At 50.0% G+C, this 13031-nt stretch overlaps 1 protein-coding gene and 2 pseudogenes across 1 annotated transcript; all 3 read left to right on the top strand.

Annotated features, from left to right (window-relative positions):
* Positions 1 to 616: 616 nt before the first annotated feature.
* On the top strand, positions 617 to 1092 carry LOC107540478 (small ribosomal subunit protein uS11 pseudogene; annotated as a pseudogene).
* A 4777-nt stretch (positions 1093 to 5869) lies between these two features.
* On the top strand, positions 5870 to 6012 carry LOC148091987 (small nucleolar RNA SNORA48; annotated as a pseudogene).
* A 588-nt stretch (positions 6013 to 6600) lies between these two features.
* On the top strand, positions 6601 to 12716 carry HPX (hemopexin). The gene is made up of 10 exons (XM_016217277.2): positions 6601 to 6683; positions 6834 to 6898; positions 6998 to 7069; positions 7246 to 7361; positions 9390 to 9543; positions 10200 to 10412; positions 10652 to 10783; positions 11949 to 12079; positions 12159 to 12321; positions 12457 to 12716. Exons 1-10 carry the CDS (start codon positions 6601 to 6603, stop codon positions 12714 to 12716), a joined length of 1389 nt encoding a protein of 462 aa, XP_016072763.2.
* The last annotated feature ends 315 nt before the right edge of the window (positions 12717 to 13031 follow it).

Raw genomic sequence — 13031 nt, 5'->3', positions numbered from 1 at the left:
CCTACGCCATGCAGAAGGTGTCTCACAGTGGGGCCACTCACTTCCTCCTAGACCTGACCACTGTGGGCGTTTTCTTCACAATTCAAGCCTTGGGCCCAGAAGTAGGTGGAAGTGGTGCCTGGCAGTGGAGACTGTGCCTGCTTAATTGGCATAGGTCTTAAATGATCTGCTGGGGTTGCAGCAGAGCCACTGCTGGGACAGGCCAGAAAGTTATTGTGGCCCTGAAAGGGCTCACACCTTGCTTGTATAGGACGTGCCCAGAACAGCCCTTTGGCCATAGGTGGCCTGCAGGTTCATTTATTCATTCAACAAGCACTTCTGGGCACTTACTGTGGGTCAGAGTGATGGGCCCTGAGAATACAGACAGAGACGGCCTATTCCCTCTGGAGCTTATAGTTCACTGGGGAAGGCAGGCAACCAAGTAAACACACGGAACTAGATGTGTAATGACAGTTGTGTTAAAGCTGGGAAGGAACAGAATGCAATAAATAATGTAGAGAATATGCTGTTAAGGAGGGTGGGCAGGGGAGGCTGCCTCAAGCAGGGACCTGCAGGTTGGGGGAGACAGGGTGGGGAGAGAACCAGCTGTGTTAAGAAGAGGAAACAGAGCTCTCTTTCCAGTGGCGGAGTTTGCAGAAGATGAGCAGAAATGGCACCTCGCAGGAGGAAGGAAAAGAAGGAAGAACAGGTCATCAGCCTCAGACCTCAGGTGGCTGAAGGAGAAAATGCATTTGGTGTCTGCCATATCTTTATGTACTTCCACGGCACTTTTGTCTGTATCACGGATCTTTCTGGCAAGGAAACCATCTGCCACGTGACTGGTGAGATGAAGGTAAAGGCTGACCGAGATGGGTCTTCTCCATATGTCGCTGCCCAGAATGTGGCCCAGAGGTGCAAGGAGCTGGGCATCACTGCCTTCCATCAAACTCCAGGCCACAGGAGGAGCTAGGACCAAGACCCCTGGACTAGCAGCCCAATCAGCTCTCAGAACCTTTGCCCAAAAGTTCTGAAGATGGATGGGTTGAGGATGTCACCTTCATCCCCTCCTACAGCACCCACAGGAAGGTGGGTCACTGAGGTCACTGTCTGTGAACAGGACTCCTCAAATTATTGTTTGCTGTTAATAAATTGCCTTTGTGTGAGCTAAGGGGGAAAAAAGGGTAGAGATCTCCAGACAAAAGAAGAACAGGTACAAAGGTCCCCAGGGGTCAAGATCTTGGTGTGCTGGAAGACCTGAAAGGAGGCCAGGGTGCTTGGAGAGGAAGGAGGTGGAGTGAGAAAGAAAAACAAGTTTGGAGTCAGGCCTGAGTTGGATCATTTAACTCAGGTAAAGAGATTGGATTGGATGTGGAGTACAACAGTAAACCATGGAAAGGTTTAAGTGATAAAGATGAAAGGATGCTTATGGGTTGAACTGGCAGTTAGACAGTAGCTCTGTGGGGAGGGAAGAAAAGTGAGAATAAAAAACATAAGAAAATTGAACATCTCTAAACTGCTCCTCTTGAAGACCATGGATACCTTAATACCATCTATGGTCTTCCAGTTCTAGGAATATTTTCTAAGAAAACAATTGGGCAAAGGCACAAAAAGGTGTGTGCGCCAATGTTTATTACAGCTTTATTTACAATAGAAAAATAACCTCCCCAAAACCTGAATATCCATCAGCAAGGAGTTGTTACATAAAGTTCTGCTTAAGCATATAATGGAATTGTATGTACCCTTAAAAATGCTGATATCTGAGATATACTGTTAAGACAAAGAGAAGTTTTATAAAATTATATCTTCATTTTAAAAAGGATGTTGTAAGAATAGAAAAAGGCCCGGATAGATAAAATGTTAACAGTGGTATCCTCTGATTAGTAGAATTAAAACTGACTTTTATCTTCAAGAAAAAAAGACTTTTACGCAGGTGCGTAAGGCGACTTCAGATATGTTTTTGAAGAGGATGGTGGTTGCTACAAAGAGGGAATTGCAGAGGGGAAGGAGAAGCAGAGAGGCAGGGGCTATTCCACTGGTTAGACAAGAAACGGTGTTTGCACTTTGAGGGAGGCAGAGAGGCAGGCAGAGTTTAGGTCTAATTAGGAAGTAGGAACAACAAGATTCAATGCTCATTAAACACATACAGTGTTTCAGGCACTGCGCTAGGTGCTAAAGATGTAGAGGCGAATAAATCCGATAAAGTCCTTGTGCTGTTGATTAAGGTAGTGTGGGGGATGGCGGGGTCCTTATGCCGGTTTGCACTGGCTTACAAGAGCTCACTGTCAACTTTTCAGGAATTTTGAGAGCTGGTTGTTGAAACCCAGCCATTATTTAAATTTGATTTATGAAAACTTAAAATTTAAACACACCTTGTTAAAATCAAAGATAATAAAACTCAGAACTCATCACTTCCTGATTATTTTGCTGCATTTTACTAAGCCCTGTGCTCTTGAGCTTATTTACATCTATCAGATCTGCCTGGTGAAAATACCACATCGTAAGTAGCATGTTCCTGTGCATTTCTTCCCAACTGCACGTTTGGATGTCTTGTTGGTAGCTTGAAGATGGCCGCAATATTTACACCATAGAAATGAACAGATGCTGCAAATCGGGGCCTTTTATCCTTCTGGAGAGCTGGCTCTTAAACACGTACCAGCACAGCCCTTGGTAGGCTGTGGAGCACACTCCCAGGAGTCAGGAAGCCAGAGCTCTACCACCTGCTAACAGTGGGATTTGGCTAAGATACCTAATGGCAGGGTCTTCATTTGTAAAATGGGACTCATGTTATCATATGTATATATATATGATTTAATGAAATAATCCCTATCAAGTGCTTAGCACAGTGCCAGGCACATTCATGTGCCCATGGATATGAGCAAATTATTATTATAATGATTTATTCCTAGAGAAGCACGAATGGACTATGTAGGAAAGCCAGTTATAGGCAGAGCAAGCAGAAATGTGCATGTTGAAGGAGTCATTTGGGAACAGTGAGCCCTTTTTGGTGCCTGAAGCTTTACCCCTTAGCTTTCTCAGCTTGAGGGAAGGAGGAGTCCAGTCTCTGCTCCCTGCAGCACACAGCGTGGGCAGCAGGCCCAGCACCCCAGCACTCAGTGGCCCAGGGGAAATGACTGAGGTCAGAGAACTCGTGTCAGCAGCAGGGCTGGCTGGACATGGCCATTCCGAGGGACAGTGGGTCAGTGTCCAGCTTAAATGTGGCCCCTGGCAATGCAAGAGGGAGCTCTCTCCATGCAGACATGGGCAGGCCCGCTTCCAGACTCCCTGAGGGGGAAACCAGAAAGCTGCTGGTCAGGAGTACTGAGAAGACTACATGGAAAAGCAGCTCATTGGATTTTTCAGGGCTTGAATTCCCCAGGAAATCAAACTGAGGCTCCCAACCCACTCTGAGCAGCAGAGATGAGGCCTTGCAGCCAGGCTGAGGGGAGTGAGGGAGAAAAGTGGTGGGGAGCTGGTTTCAGGGAGGAAAAAACTCCTGGGCTGTGGCCTCTGGTTGAAGGCTGGGAGCGCACTGACGCCTGCAGCCTCCAGGGGGTGCTCAGGCCAAGTGAGGACAAGCACTCTCTCTTCAGCTCAGGTCAGAGAGCCGGGAAGGGTTCCAGGGCAAGGAGAAGTGCCACCTCAAGTGAGAAGGGAAGCAAGGCCAGCCTAGTCTTGGATCCTCCAAGAAGAGTTGCCTTGTGCCCTGTGACCAGCACCAGATGGACGACATATCCACAACTTGGCTTCCAAATGGTTATTCCTCTGCCTCTCGGCTGCTGCTCGGAACTTGAGCTTCACCCTGAGGTGCCTGCCATGCAGAAGACCCTGCCGGCATACTCCTGGGGCAGAGAGGAAGGCTCCTGTAATGGTATCTAAGCCATCTCAGGGTAGACAAGTGAATTAGAAAACAGTGAAAAGAGGTCATAAAGCCCTCTTTAGAGATAGTTCGGGGGTGAGGGAACCGGAGCTATTCGGGGAAGAAGAATCCAAGTCAGCCCTGGCCAATGGTTGGTGCATCGACCTGTGCACTGAAGGGCCTTGGGTTCGATTCCTGGTCAAAGGTATGTGCTTGGGTTGCAGGCTGGATCCCAGGCCCCAGTCAGGGTGTGTGCTGGAGGCAACCAATGCATGTGTCTCTCTCACATCGGTGTTTCTCTCTCTCTCTCTCCCCCCCCACCCTCCACCCCTTCCACTCTCTCTAAAACTTAATGGAAAAAATATTCTCGGGTGGGATTAACAAAACAAAAAAAGGCCCAGCTGAAAACCCATCATCCAGTGTATGTGCTTTCTCCCCTTGCAGAGCTGTGCCAGGCCAGAGAGGAGGCCGTGCCCCTGCACCAGCAGGTCTGAGCAGAGCCCCAATGAAATGACTACTGAAGACCCTCACTAGGGGTTTTCTGGGGGTGTTAGTGACTTGGTGTGAAAGCTTCCATCTCCTGAGGGGCACACAGAAACAGTTCTGGAGCTAAAAACAGTTGTTGAGGGTGTTGCTGATGCAAAGTGCTCAGGAGGGAGAGTCCCAGGAAAGTTCTACAAGATTCAAGAGGCTGAGAGGAAAAGAGGAGGTGAGTGGGAGCTTGGGCATAGCAGTTTCCAGAGCCCAGTGCACAGCAGTTGGGGTGGAGCAGGTCCAGCCAGGGACGCCCTGCAGAGGGGAGAAGGTGGGTGTCGGGCATCTGCTGCAGGAGCCGTGGCATTGCTCATGCTGCCAAGGGCTTGGGAAGTCCAGCTTTGCCCACTAACCGAGGGGAAGGAGTGAGGCCAGCAAGGCACGTTTGTAAGTCAGGAGAGGATGTTGACCCTGATGGCAAAAGCCTGGTGACATGTTGTCCCAGAGGTCCCAGAAATCTTTGTTTTCCTGTTTGGAAGAGTCTTTGCAGAGTACAGAAGGGATCTGAGACCTTTGCTAAGGTTATATAGGGAGATGTCAGGGGCATGGGGCCATGTGAGAGGGATCGGGACCCTTTCAGGCTGGGCTAAGGAAATAGGGACCCTAGAGCCAGTCAGCCTGGCCCATAGCTCACTCTGCTTATATTTGTCTTTGGCCTCAGCAGGGAGTCTCAGGTGGAAATGGGGCAGGCTTGGGAGAGGCCCCAGGGAGTACTGAAGATAGCAAGTACTGGAGATCATAGGTGAGTTCCCAGGGCAAGAGGAAGAGAGGGATGTGGGGCGGAGATACTGAGCCCTGTGACCAGCACCAGGATGGCCAACATATGCATAGGAAAGAGAAACAAAACCCTAAGATGAAGGGCAGTGACAAGGGGGCCTGTGACCCCTCAATCACAATATGCCTCCCATCATAACACCCCCCCTCCCAGGCCCTGATATTCCTCTTACCCCAGAAGGGAAATTGCCAGAAATTTGGCTGCAACACTAGCCAGTACTTGAGATCGATTTTTCATTCAACAAATATTATTGAGCACCTATTATATGCCAGGTACCTATTTGTGGTGGAGAAAATGTAATAGTAAACAAATAAGTAGGCAGATGAAATAATTTCTAATTTTAATAAGTGTCATAAAGGAAACAAACACGGGTTTAAAATGGCTGGATAAAGTGATCATGAAGGGCTTCATTGAGAAGATAGCATTTGAGCAAGAATCTGCTGTAAATATTGTGAAACTCGTTACAGAATATTCGTTACAGAACTCTATTTATTCTGTGATGGGTAAATAAAGCACTTTTCCCTTAATGTGGAAACTACCAAAAAACCCTAATTACTAGCAGTGCTTTCTGGAAGAGATACACCTCTTCCTGTGCCATTACGGTCAGCCCTTTCTCCTAGGTGATTTTTGTGAAGTTGCCAGTGGGGTGGGGCCAGGGTGGGACTTGGGCATTGCCGGTGAAATCTTACTGATTTATCAAGGGTAAAGCTGAAGATTCACCACACCGCCTGGCAATGGGCAAGGAGACACCTGATTGGTGGCGTTGCTCTTATATCAGTCAAGGGCAAAGTAGACTTATAGTCCTTGGTTCATGCTGGCTTGTTGCCTGTGTTGGTGACCAGAGCTGTTTCATGCCTGGGTCCTATTAAAAAATAAACATTTTTTAAAAAGCTGATGTTGCTGGGAATGCCCCAGAAAGGCCCTTGGTGAGACTTGGAAATAGCTGTTCTCTGAGTGTTTCTAAGTATGTTTGTGTGCGTGGTTGTAAGTATATATAAGTATCAGTGTCTTTAGCTGACTTGGGGCAGGGCTTAACACTTAGTACACAAAAAGGTCAGTGTCTTCCTCTTTTCTCCTCCCCCATTGCAGAGGTAAATCCAACCCCAGAAAGGTGATCTTCAATCACTTTACCCACTTCCTTGATCTTATGGGCCACCAGATCCATCACCAAGGCGATGAGAGCCACAGCTGCGCATCAGTGGCATGGGCAGGCAAGTTACTGCTCAACCGTCATTGAAGGGGGATGGGGCCTCCTGCCGGGAAGAGTTAGTTTTGGACTCGGATTTCTCCCTGGACCCTGACCTTATTTACACTGATGTAATCAGCCAATATTGGCCTAGTCCTTAGAGGCAGCTCATGCCCAGCAGGCTTGGAGGTGGGGGCGGTACTGTTGCCATCTCTATAAAGGGGGTTCAGCCAGGTGACCAGAGCTGTCCTGTGGTCTCTCCAGCTCAGCATGGCTCGGGCACCGGGAGCACTAGTTGCCCTGGGGTTGTTGGGCCTGTGCTGGTCTCTAGCCATTGCCCACCCTGTTTCTTCGTGAGTAAAGTTGATGCTGGGGAAGGAGGACTGGGATCTGGGCTAGAGTGGGACAGAGCCAGTTTTCAGGCCTGGGTAAGTTTAGGGTTAGGAGCTAAGGAAGACAGATTGTGTCCATTGGACCCAGACATCTCTCTGTCTTCTCTCTAGGACTGGTGCCTCTGGGCATGGAGCTGAAGGTGGGACTAGGACCAAGCTGAACCCAGACATGCTCGGTGAGGCCCCAACACCCTGAGTGTGTCTATCTTTCTGTGTCTCTGCATTTTACCATCTGACTGGTCTTTTACTTTGTCATCTCCCCATCTCCACCTCAGAACTCTGCTCAGATGGCTGGAGCTTTGATGCCACTACTATGAGTGAAAATGGAACCATGTTGTTTTTTAAAGGTAGGAGAGGCTGGGGTTGGGGCATTTGGGACCTCAGACTTGGTCCCTTTTACCGAGGGTGTATCCATCGATGGGAAATCTTAGGAATTATCTGAGAATATCGCTCACAGCTTCTCTGTAATTATCTCAGTAGGCCAACACTTTGTTCTGGGTCTCTCAGTGAGTGCATTTTTCAGGGGAGTACGTGTGGAAGGCTCACGAGTGGGACCGGGAGTTGATCTCAGAGACGTGGAAGACCAGCTCTGTGGATGCTGCCTTTCGCATTGGTGGCCACAGTGTCTTCCTGATCAAGGTACTGATGGGTCAAGGTCAGGGCCGGGCCAGGAAGTGGTGGAATCCACATGAGAGACTCTCCCCAAAGTGGTCCTGGCACCAAGCCCTTACCAATAAGTTTCAGGTTTCCTCCCCCTGTGCCTCCCTTTCCTGAAAAAACTCAGGCGAAGGCAGCGTGTGCACGTGAGCCTGGCGGGCACAGTATCAAGGGCTATTTTTATTTTTTTTTAAAATATATCTTTATTGATTTCAGAGAGAGGAAAGGAGTGGGAGAGAGAGAGAAACATCAATGATGAGAGAGTCATTGACCGGCTGCCTAGCCCGCAACCTGGGCATGTGCCCTGACCGGGAATCAAACCTCCATCTCCTGGATCCTAGGTCGATGCTCAACCTCTGAGCCACGCCCGGCCGGGCCTCAAGGGCTATTTTGCATCCCAATCTTCATCCAGACCTCTCTGCTGCTCCTCACCCTGTGGCCATCCTTCCCTTCGTGGTGACTTCTTCCCTTGGCTTCCGTGACCCTGCATCAGGTCCTCTTCATGTGGTGCCCAGGTTGTTCACACACAATGGCATCTGGCCCAGGGGGTGAGGGATGGATGAAACCCAGCCTACTGTGCTTATGGAGTCATGTGCCCTGGCCCAAGCTGTGTCTGCCAGGGGGAAGGACACCTTCTCCTAACCTGCACAGAGCGCTGTGAGATTGGGGTGGTCTTCACTGCCAGCTTTTGTTCCCTCCTGTGTCTTTTCCTGCTCTTTTCAGGCTTTTCATGCTTGGCCAGTCCCTGAATGTTCCTCAGGGATCCATCCCAACCCCTCCATACGCTCTCCCTTGGTGATGTCTACCACTGCCCTGGCTCTGAGGTCTCTCTCTGGTGTGGGCACCAGATCTGGATTTCTCCCTGGAGCTCCAGACATCTCTTTCCAATTTCCTGGCAGACACCTTCGACTTAGATGTCCCATCGGTGCATCCCCCCAACCTGAACTTAGTATCTTTCTTACAAGTTGACCTTTCCTCCTGTGTTCCCTATTTCAGTAAGTGGCACCACCATGTGCCAGTTCCTGCAAGCCAGGTGCACGTGGCTCTCAAGATCTGGCCCTTGGTTCCCTTTTCAGGTTTATCTCCCATCCCCCGCCACATTCACTATGCCAGCTACAGGACACTCTGAGCATGCTCTGTATGTGCTGCTCCCTCTGCTGGGGACACCTTTTCCATACTTGTCTACTTGGAAAATTCCTGCTCAGTTTTTAATTCTTGGCCCAAATGCTTCCTCCTCCGTGAAGTTTTCCAGACATTCTCTAGGTAGATCAGACACTCCCCCTATATTCCCCGTGCACTTCACATCCATCTTGGTGTTACATGGCTGGGACAGTGGGATCCCTTTCTGTATTTGTACAGAGAACTCCTTGAAGGCAGAGACAGAGCCTTATCCCTTAACCCCCTATATCTGGTATATAGTAGTCATTCTTGAATTAATACATGAATGGACAAATGAACAAATGAATGTATAAGTGGATGAGTGACTGCAGGACCACTATTTTTGGATGTGTTTGTCAACACTAATGGTGTTGAAAGTAAGTGTGCCATTGGGGTGTCCATTGTACAAACCAGATGTGTGTGTGTGTGTGTGTGATTGTAATAGTGGCGGGATTTACACAAACTGAGGGTATGTATTTGTTTAAGGCAGGGGTAGGGAACGTCCGGCCCCCGGGCCATATCATTTGGTCTGGCCCTGCCACGACAACAGCAGGCGGGACTCAAAATTCAATAAATTCAATGAAATATTTGACCAAATATAGCAGGCTAATTTTTAAGTTGATAATTTTGTATGGCCCGAGAATGATATTATAAATATCTAAATGGCCCTTGGCAGAAAAAGGTTCCCATCCCCCCTGGTTTAACGGGACAGCACATTGGTGTCCACAGATGGACTGGGAGTGTGGGGGCTCCCAGAGGGTACTGTATACATGCAGCAGGCCAAAGATGTGTGTAAATGCAGGACGGTGGAACGAGGGGAGCACCATGGGTAAAAAGCGCTTTTGTATGCAGGGTGACAAAGTCTGGGTGTACCCTCCTGAGGAGAAAGAGGAAGAATATCCAAAGCTGCTTCAAGATGTGTTTCCTGGGATCCCATTCCCAGTGGACGCCGCTGTGGAGTGCCACCGGGGAGAGTGCAAGGACGAGGGCATCCTGTTCTTCCAAGGTCAGCTCACGCTGGAACGAGGGGCTGGAGCCACGGTGGCTGGTGGTGGTAGGAATGGGGGTGATTGTGGAGTCACTACATGGAAGGAATGAAATAGGCCAGTTATGATCTCAAGGTCAAGTAGGGGAAGGAGAGGAAGTTATCCTGGGGAAGGTAAGTGGGTGTAACTGCTAAAAGTTCCTCATTGTTCCCCATGACCCTTAGGACAAATCTATGTTCCTCAGTCTTACATACACGGTCCTCCATGACCAAGGCCCTAGTGACCCCCCAGCCTCGGCTCTCATCATCCCCTCACCTTGAATGTGAAGCCCAGAAGCCCTCTGCTGCCCCTGTGCACCGTTTCCTCCATGCTTCAGACTTTCCTCTTTCTAGAGTTCCGTCTCCCCCTCATGTCTGCCTTGTAACTGCTGCTTCAGATTCTAAGGGTCACCTTCTCCGGGAAGTTTTCCCTGACTCTTCCCACTCCCCTTGCTGAGCTGATCAGGTGCACTTTTCTGCGGGATTTTATTGTATGATCACTCTCTTCAACTGTTCCCCTGCTGGACTGTGAGCTCCAAGTAGCCAGGACCGTGTCTAGTCCATCCTAGAGCCCAGCATAAGCACAGAGGAGGGAACAGACTGGCCTCACCGAATGCTTGTTGATTGATTGGACAAAGGTAACCACACGTGGTTCTGGGACTTGGCTACAAGAACCAAAAAGGAGCGTAACTGGCCTGCCGTTAGGAACTGCTCCTCTGCCATTCGATGGCTCGGCCGCTACTTCTGCTTCCAGGGTAACCAATTCCTGCGCTTCGACCCTGTCACCGGAGGGGTGCTTCCTAGGTACCCTCTGGATGTCCGAGACTACTTCATGCCCTGCCCTGGCAGAGGTGAGAAAGCCCCGGCCCCTGGGACTCACTGGAATCCATCCTTATGCCCCAGCTCCCACCTTACGTCTGTGGCGTAAGACCCTGGCCCTTGCCCTGGTCCCATCTCTATTCTGGCCCTTCCCAGTTGTCCTCGTGTGGTGGAAGCCCGCGCTCCACTAACCCAGCCATGTCCTCCACTCAGATCTCATCTGACCTCCGGCCTCTGTCTTTGTTCCCCCTTGCCTGTTTCTCCCTCCAAGGCCACGGAAACAGGAATAGGACCAACCGTGGAAATGGTACCCACCATGGGTACGGGGAGGTGCGCTGCCACCCAGATGTGGTCTTGTCTGAACTGCTGTCTGACAACCATGGTGCCACCTATGCCTTCAGTGGTGAGACACCCCCAAGTCCCCCATCTCTGCCCTCCACACCTCCCACCCCTTTCACCTGCCTACCATCCCTGATACGCTCCCTCCATTTTCACCGTGTCCCTTACTCTGTCCTTCAGCTCCATCCTTAGCACGCCTTTCATCCCTCTTCTCCTCTGATGCATATTGTTCAACTTGCCTCTCCTTGCCCAGGCCTCTAACTCCGGCCTCCCGGTACCGTCTACTCCCATGCCTGTGCCCTCTCTGGAGCTCGCTGGGTCCCTAGGACTCCTCATATTACCTTTGCTCTTGTGCCTTTCCCAGTCCTCTGGTGCCCCCTGAGCTTATCCTCAGGAGCTCCATCTTTTCCCCGGTGCTTGGCTCCTGTCCAGACCTCTGGGAACAGCATTACCTGGGTATGAGATGTTCCCAGTACTGAAAACCAGCCAAGAGCTATTGGGTCCCTTAGACCTTTAGGAGATAGCTTCACTAGCCCAAGGAGTTTTCTTTTTTGAGTGACCAGTGGAGACACCCCTCTCTACACTTATGGCATTAATTGATAAAAGCTGTCTAATGATACCTTGGGATGCTCTGGGGTTAGTGACAGGTGCTGACCCACACTCGAGGACAGCTCAGAGACAAGAGTGAGCAACCATGTTATACTCAGCCCAAGTCACTTGTATGATCAGATACAAGTGTCAAATAGAGGTGAGAACAGAGAGTAGTGAAAATCCTTTTTTTGCACCTAACTCCTGGACAAATTGGATCAGATATGACTACTAAGCTATGAATAAAAATGCAGTCACAAGATCATATCCCTGTAACAGGAATGCATGCTGCAATGAGACCATACATCTGTGATGAAACACAGACCTGCAGTGAAAATATAGACCTCTGCCAAGAGTATATGCCATAGTCAAAGCACTTAAGTATCAGGAGACCATGGAGCTCTGGCAAGTGCATGGGACCACTGGCAGACTCTGTCAGGCCCCTGCTGGCTCCAGTTCCAATCAGGTCACAATGCCCAACCTTGCCAACCAAGTCTTTCTCTATGTCCAAGTCTTCTTCCCTCTTTGCCTCTGGATGCGTTTTCTCCTTCCTCTCAGGATTCACCCCTGTATCTGTCACTTGCCTCTTCACTGCCTGGCCTTTTACCACCAGCACTAGAGGTTCCTCTGATACCCCACAGGGTCCCACTACTGGCGTTTGGACACCAGCAAGGATGGGTGGCATAGCTGGCCCATTGAGCATCAGTGGCCCCGTGGTCCTTTAACAGTGGATGCTGCCTTTTCCTGGGATGATAAACTCTATCTTATCCAGGTACGTGCTGGGGGAGAGACCTGAGGTAGAGACTGGGAGGATGTCCAGCTCTGTGCTGATTCACGTCTTTGCCTTCTAGGGTGCTCAGGTGTATATCTTCCTGACAAAGGGAGGCTACACCTTAGTAGATGGTTATCCAAAACGACTGGAGAAGGAAATAGGGAGCCCTCCTGGGATGAGCCTTGAGGCTGTGGATGCAGCCTTCATCTGTCCTGGGTCTTCTCGACTCCACATCATGGCAGGTGAGGGGCATCTGGGTGCTAAGGGGTGGCTTGTTCTCCTTCTCCATGACATAGATCCCCATCAGGGCCTGAGAAGGGTTAGGTCAAGATCCCCATGATGTAGAAGCCATATTATATCTGGTGCCTTCTTCCCAGGACGGCAGCTGTGGTGGCTGGACCTGAAGTCAGGAGCTCAAGCCACATGGACAGAGCTTCCTTGGCCCCATGAGAAAGTTGATGGGGCCCTGTGCACGGACAAGTCCCTCGGCCCCAATTCATGTTCTGCCAATGGCTCCGGCTTGTACCTCATCCATGGCCCCAATTTGTACTGCTACAGCAATGTGGAAGAGCTGAGCGCAGCCAAGGCCCTTCCCCAGCCCCACAGAATGAACAGCCTCCTGGGCTGCAGGCACTAACAGGGCTTCTGATGTAAGTCTGGGCCAGAGCCTTCTCCCCGTTTTCCTTACAATAAAACCAGAGGGCTTCTTGGCTTGAAGCAAGGGGACCTGGTTGTGAAACAGTCTCATTTCTTTCTTTGAACTTTTTAAAAATATATATATCTTTATTGATTTCAAAGAGAAGAAGGGAGAGGGAGAGAGAGAGAGAGAAACATCAATGATGAGAGAGTCATTGATCGGCTGCCTCCTGCACACCCCCTACTGGGGATCGAGCCCGAAACCTGGGCATGTGCCCTGACCTGGAATTGAACCACCATCTCCTGGATCCTAGGT

Source organism: Miniopterus natalensis, chromosome 11 (genome assembly GCF_054644295.1).
Source record: "Miniopterus natalensis isolate mMinNat1 chromosome 11, mMinNat1.hap1, whole genome shotgun sequence".
NCBI classification, from domain to species: Eukaryota; Metazoa; Chordata; class Mammalia; order Chiroptera; family Miniopteridae; genus Miniopterus; species Miniopterus natalensis.
Note: the sequence above shows the minus strand (reverse complement) of the source record. Positions and strands in the feature narration are given on the sequence as shown.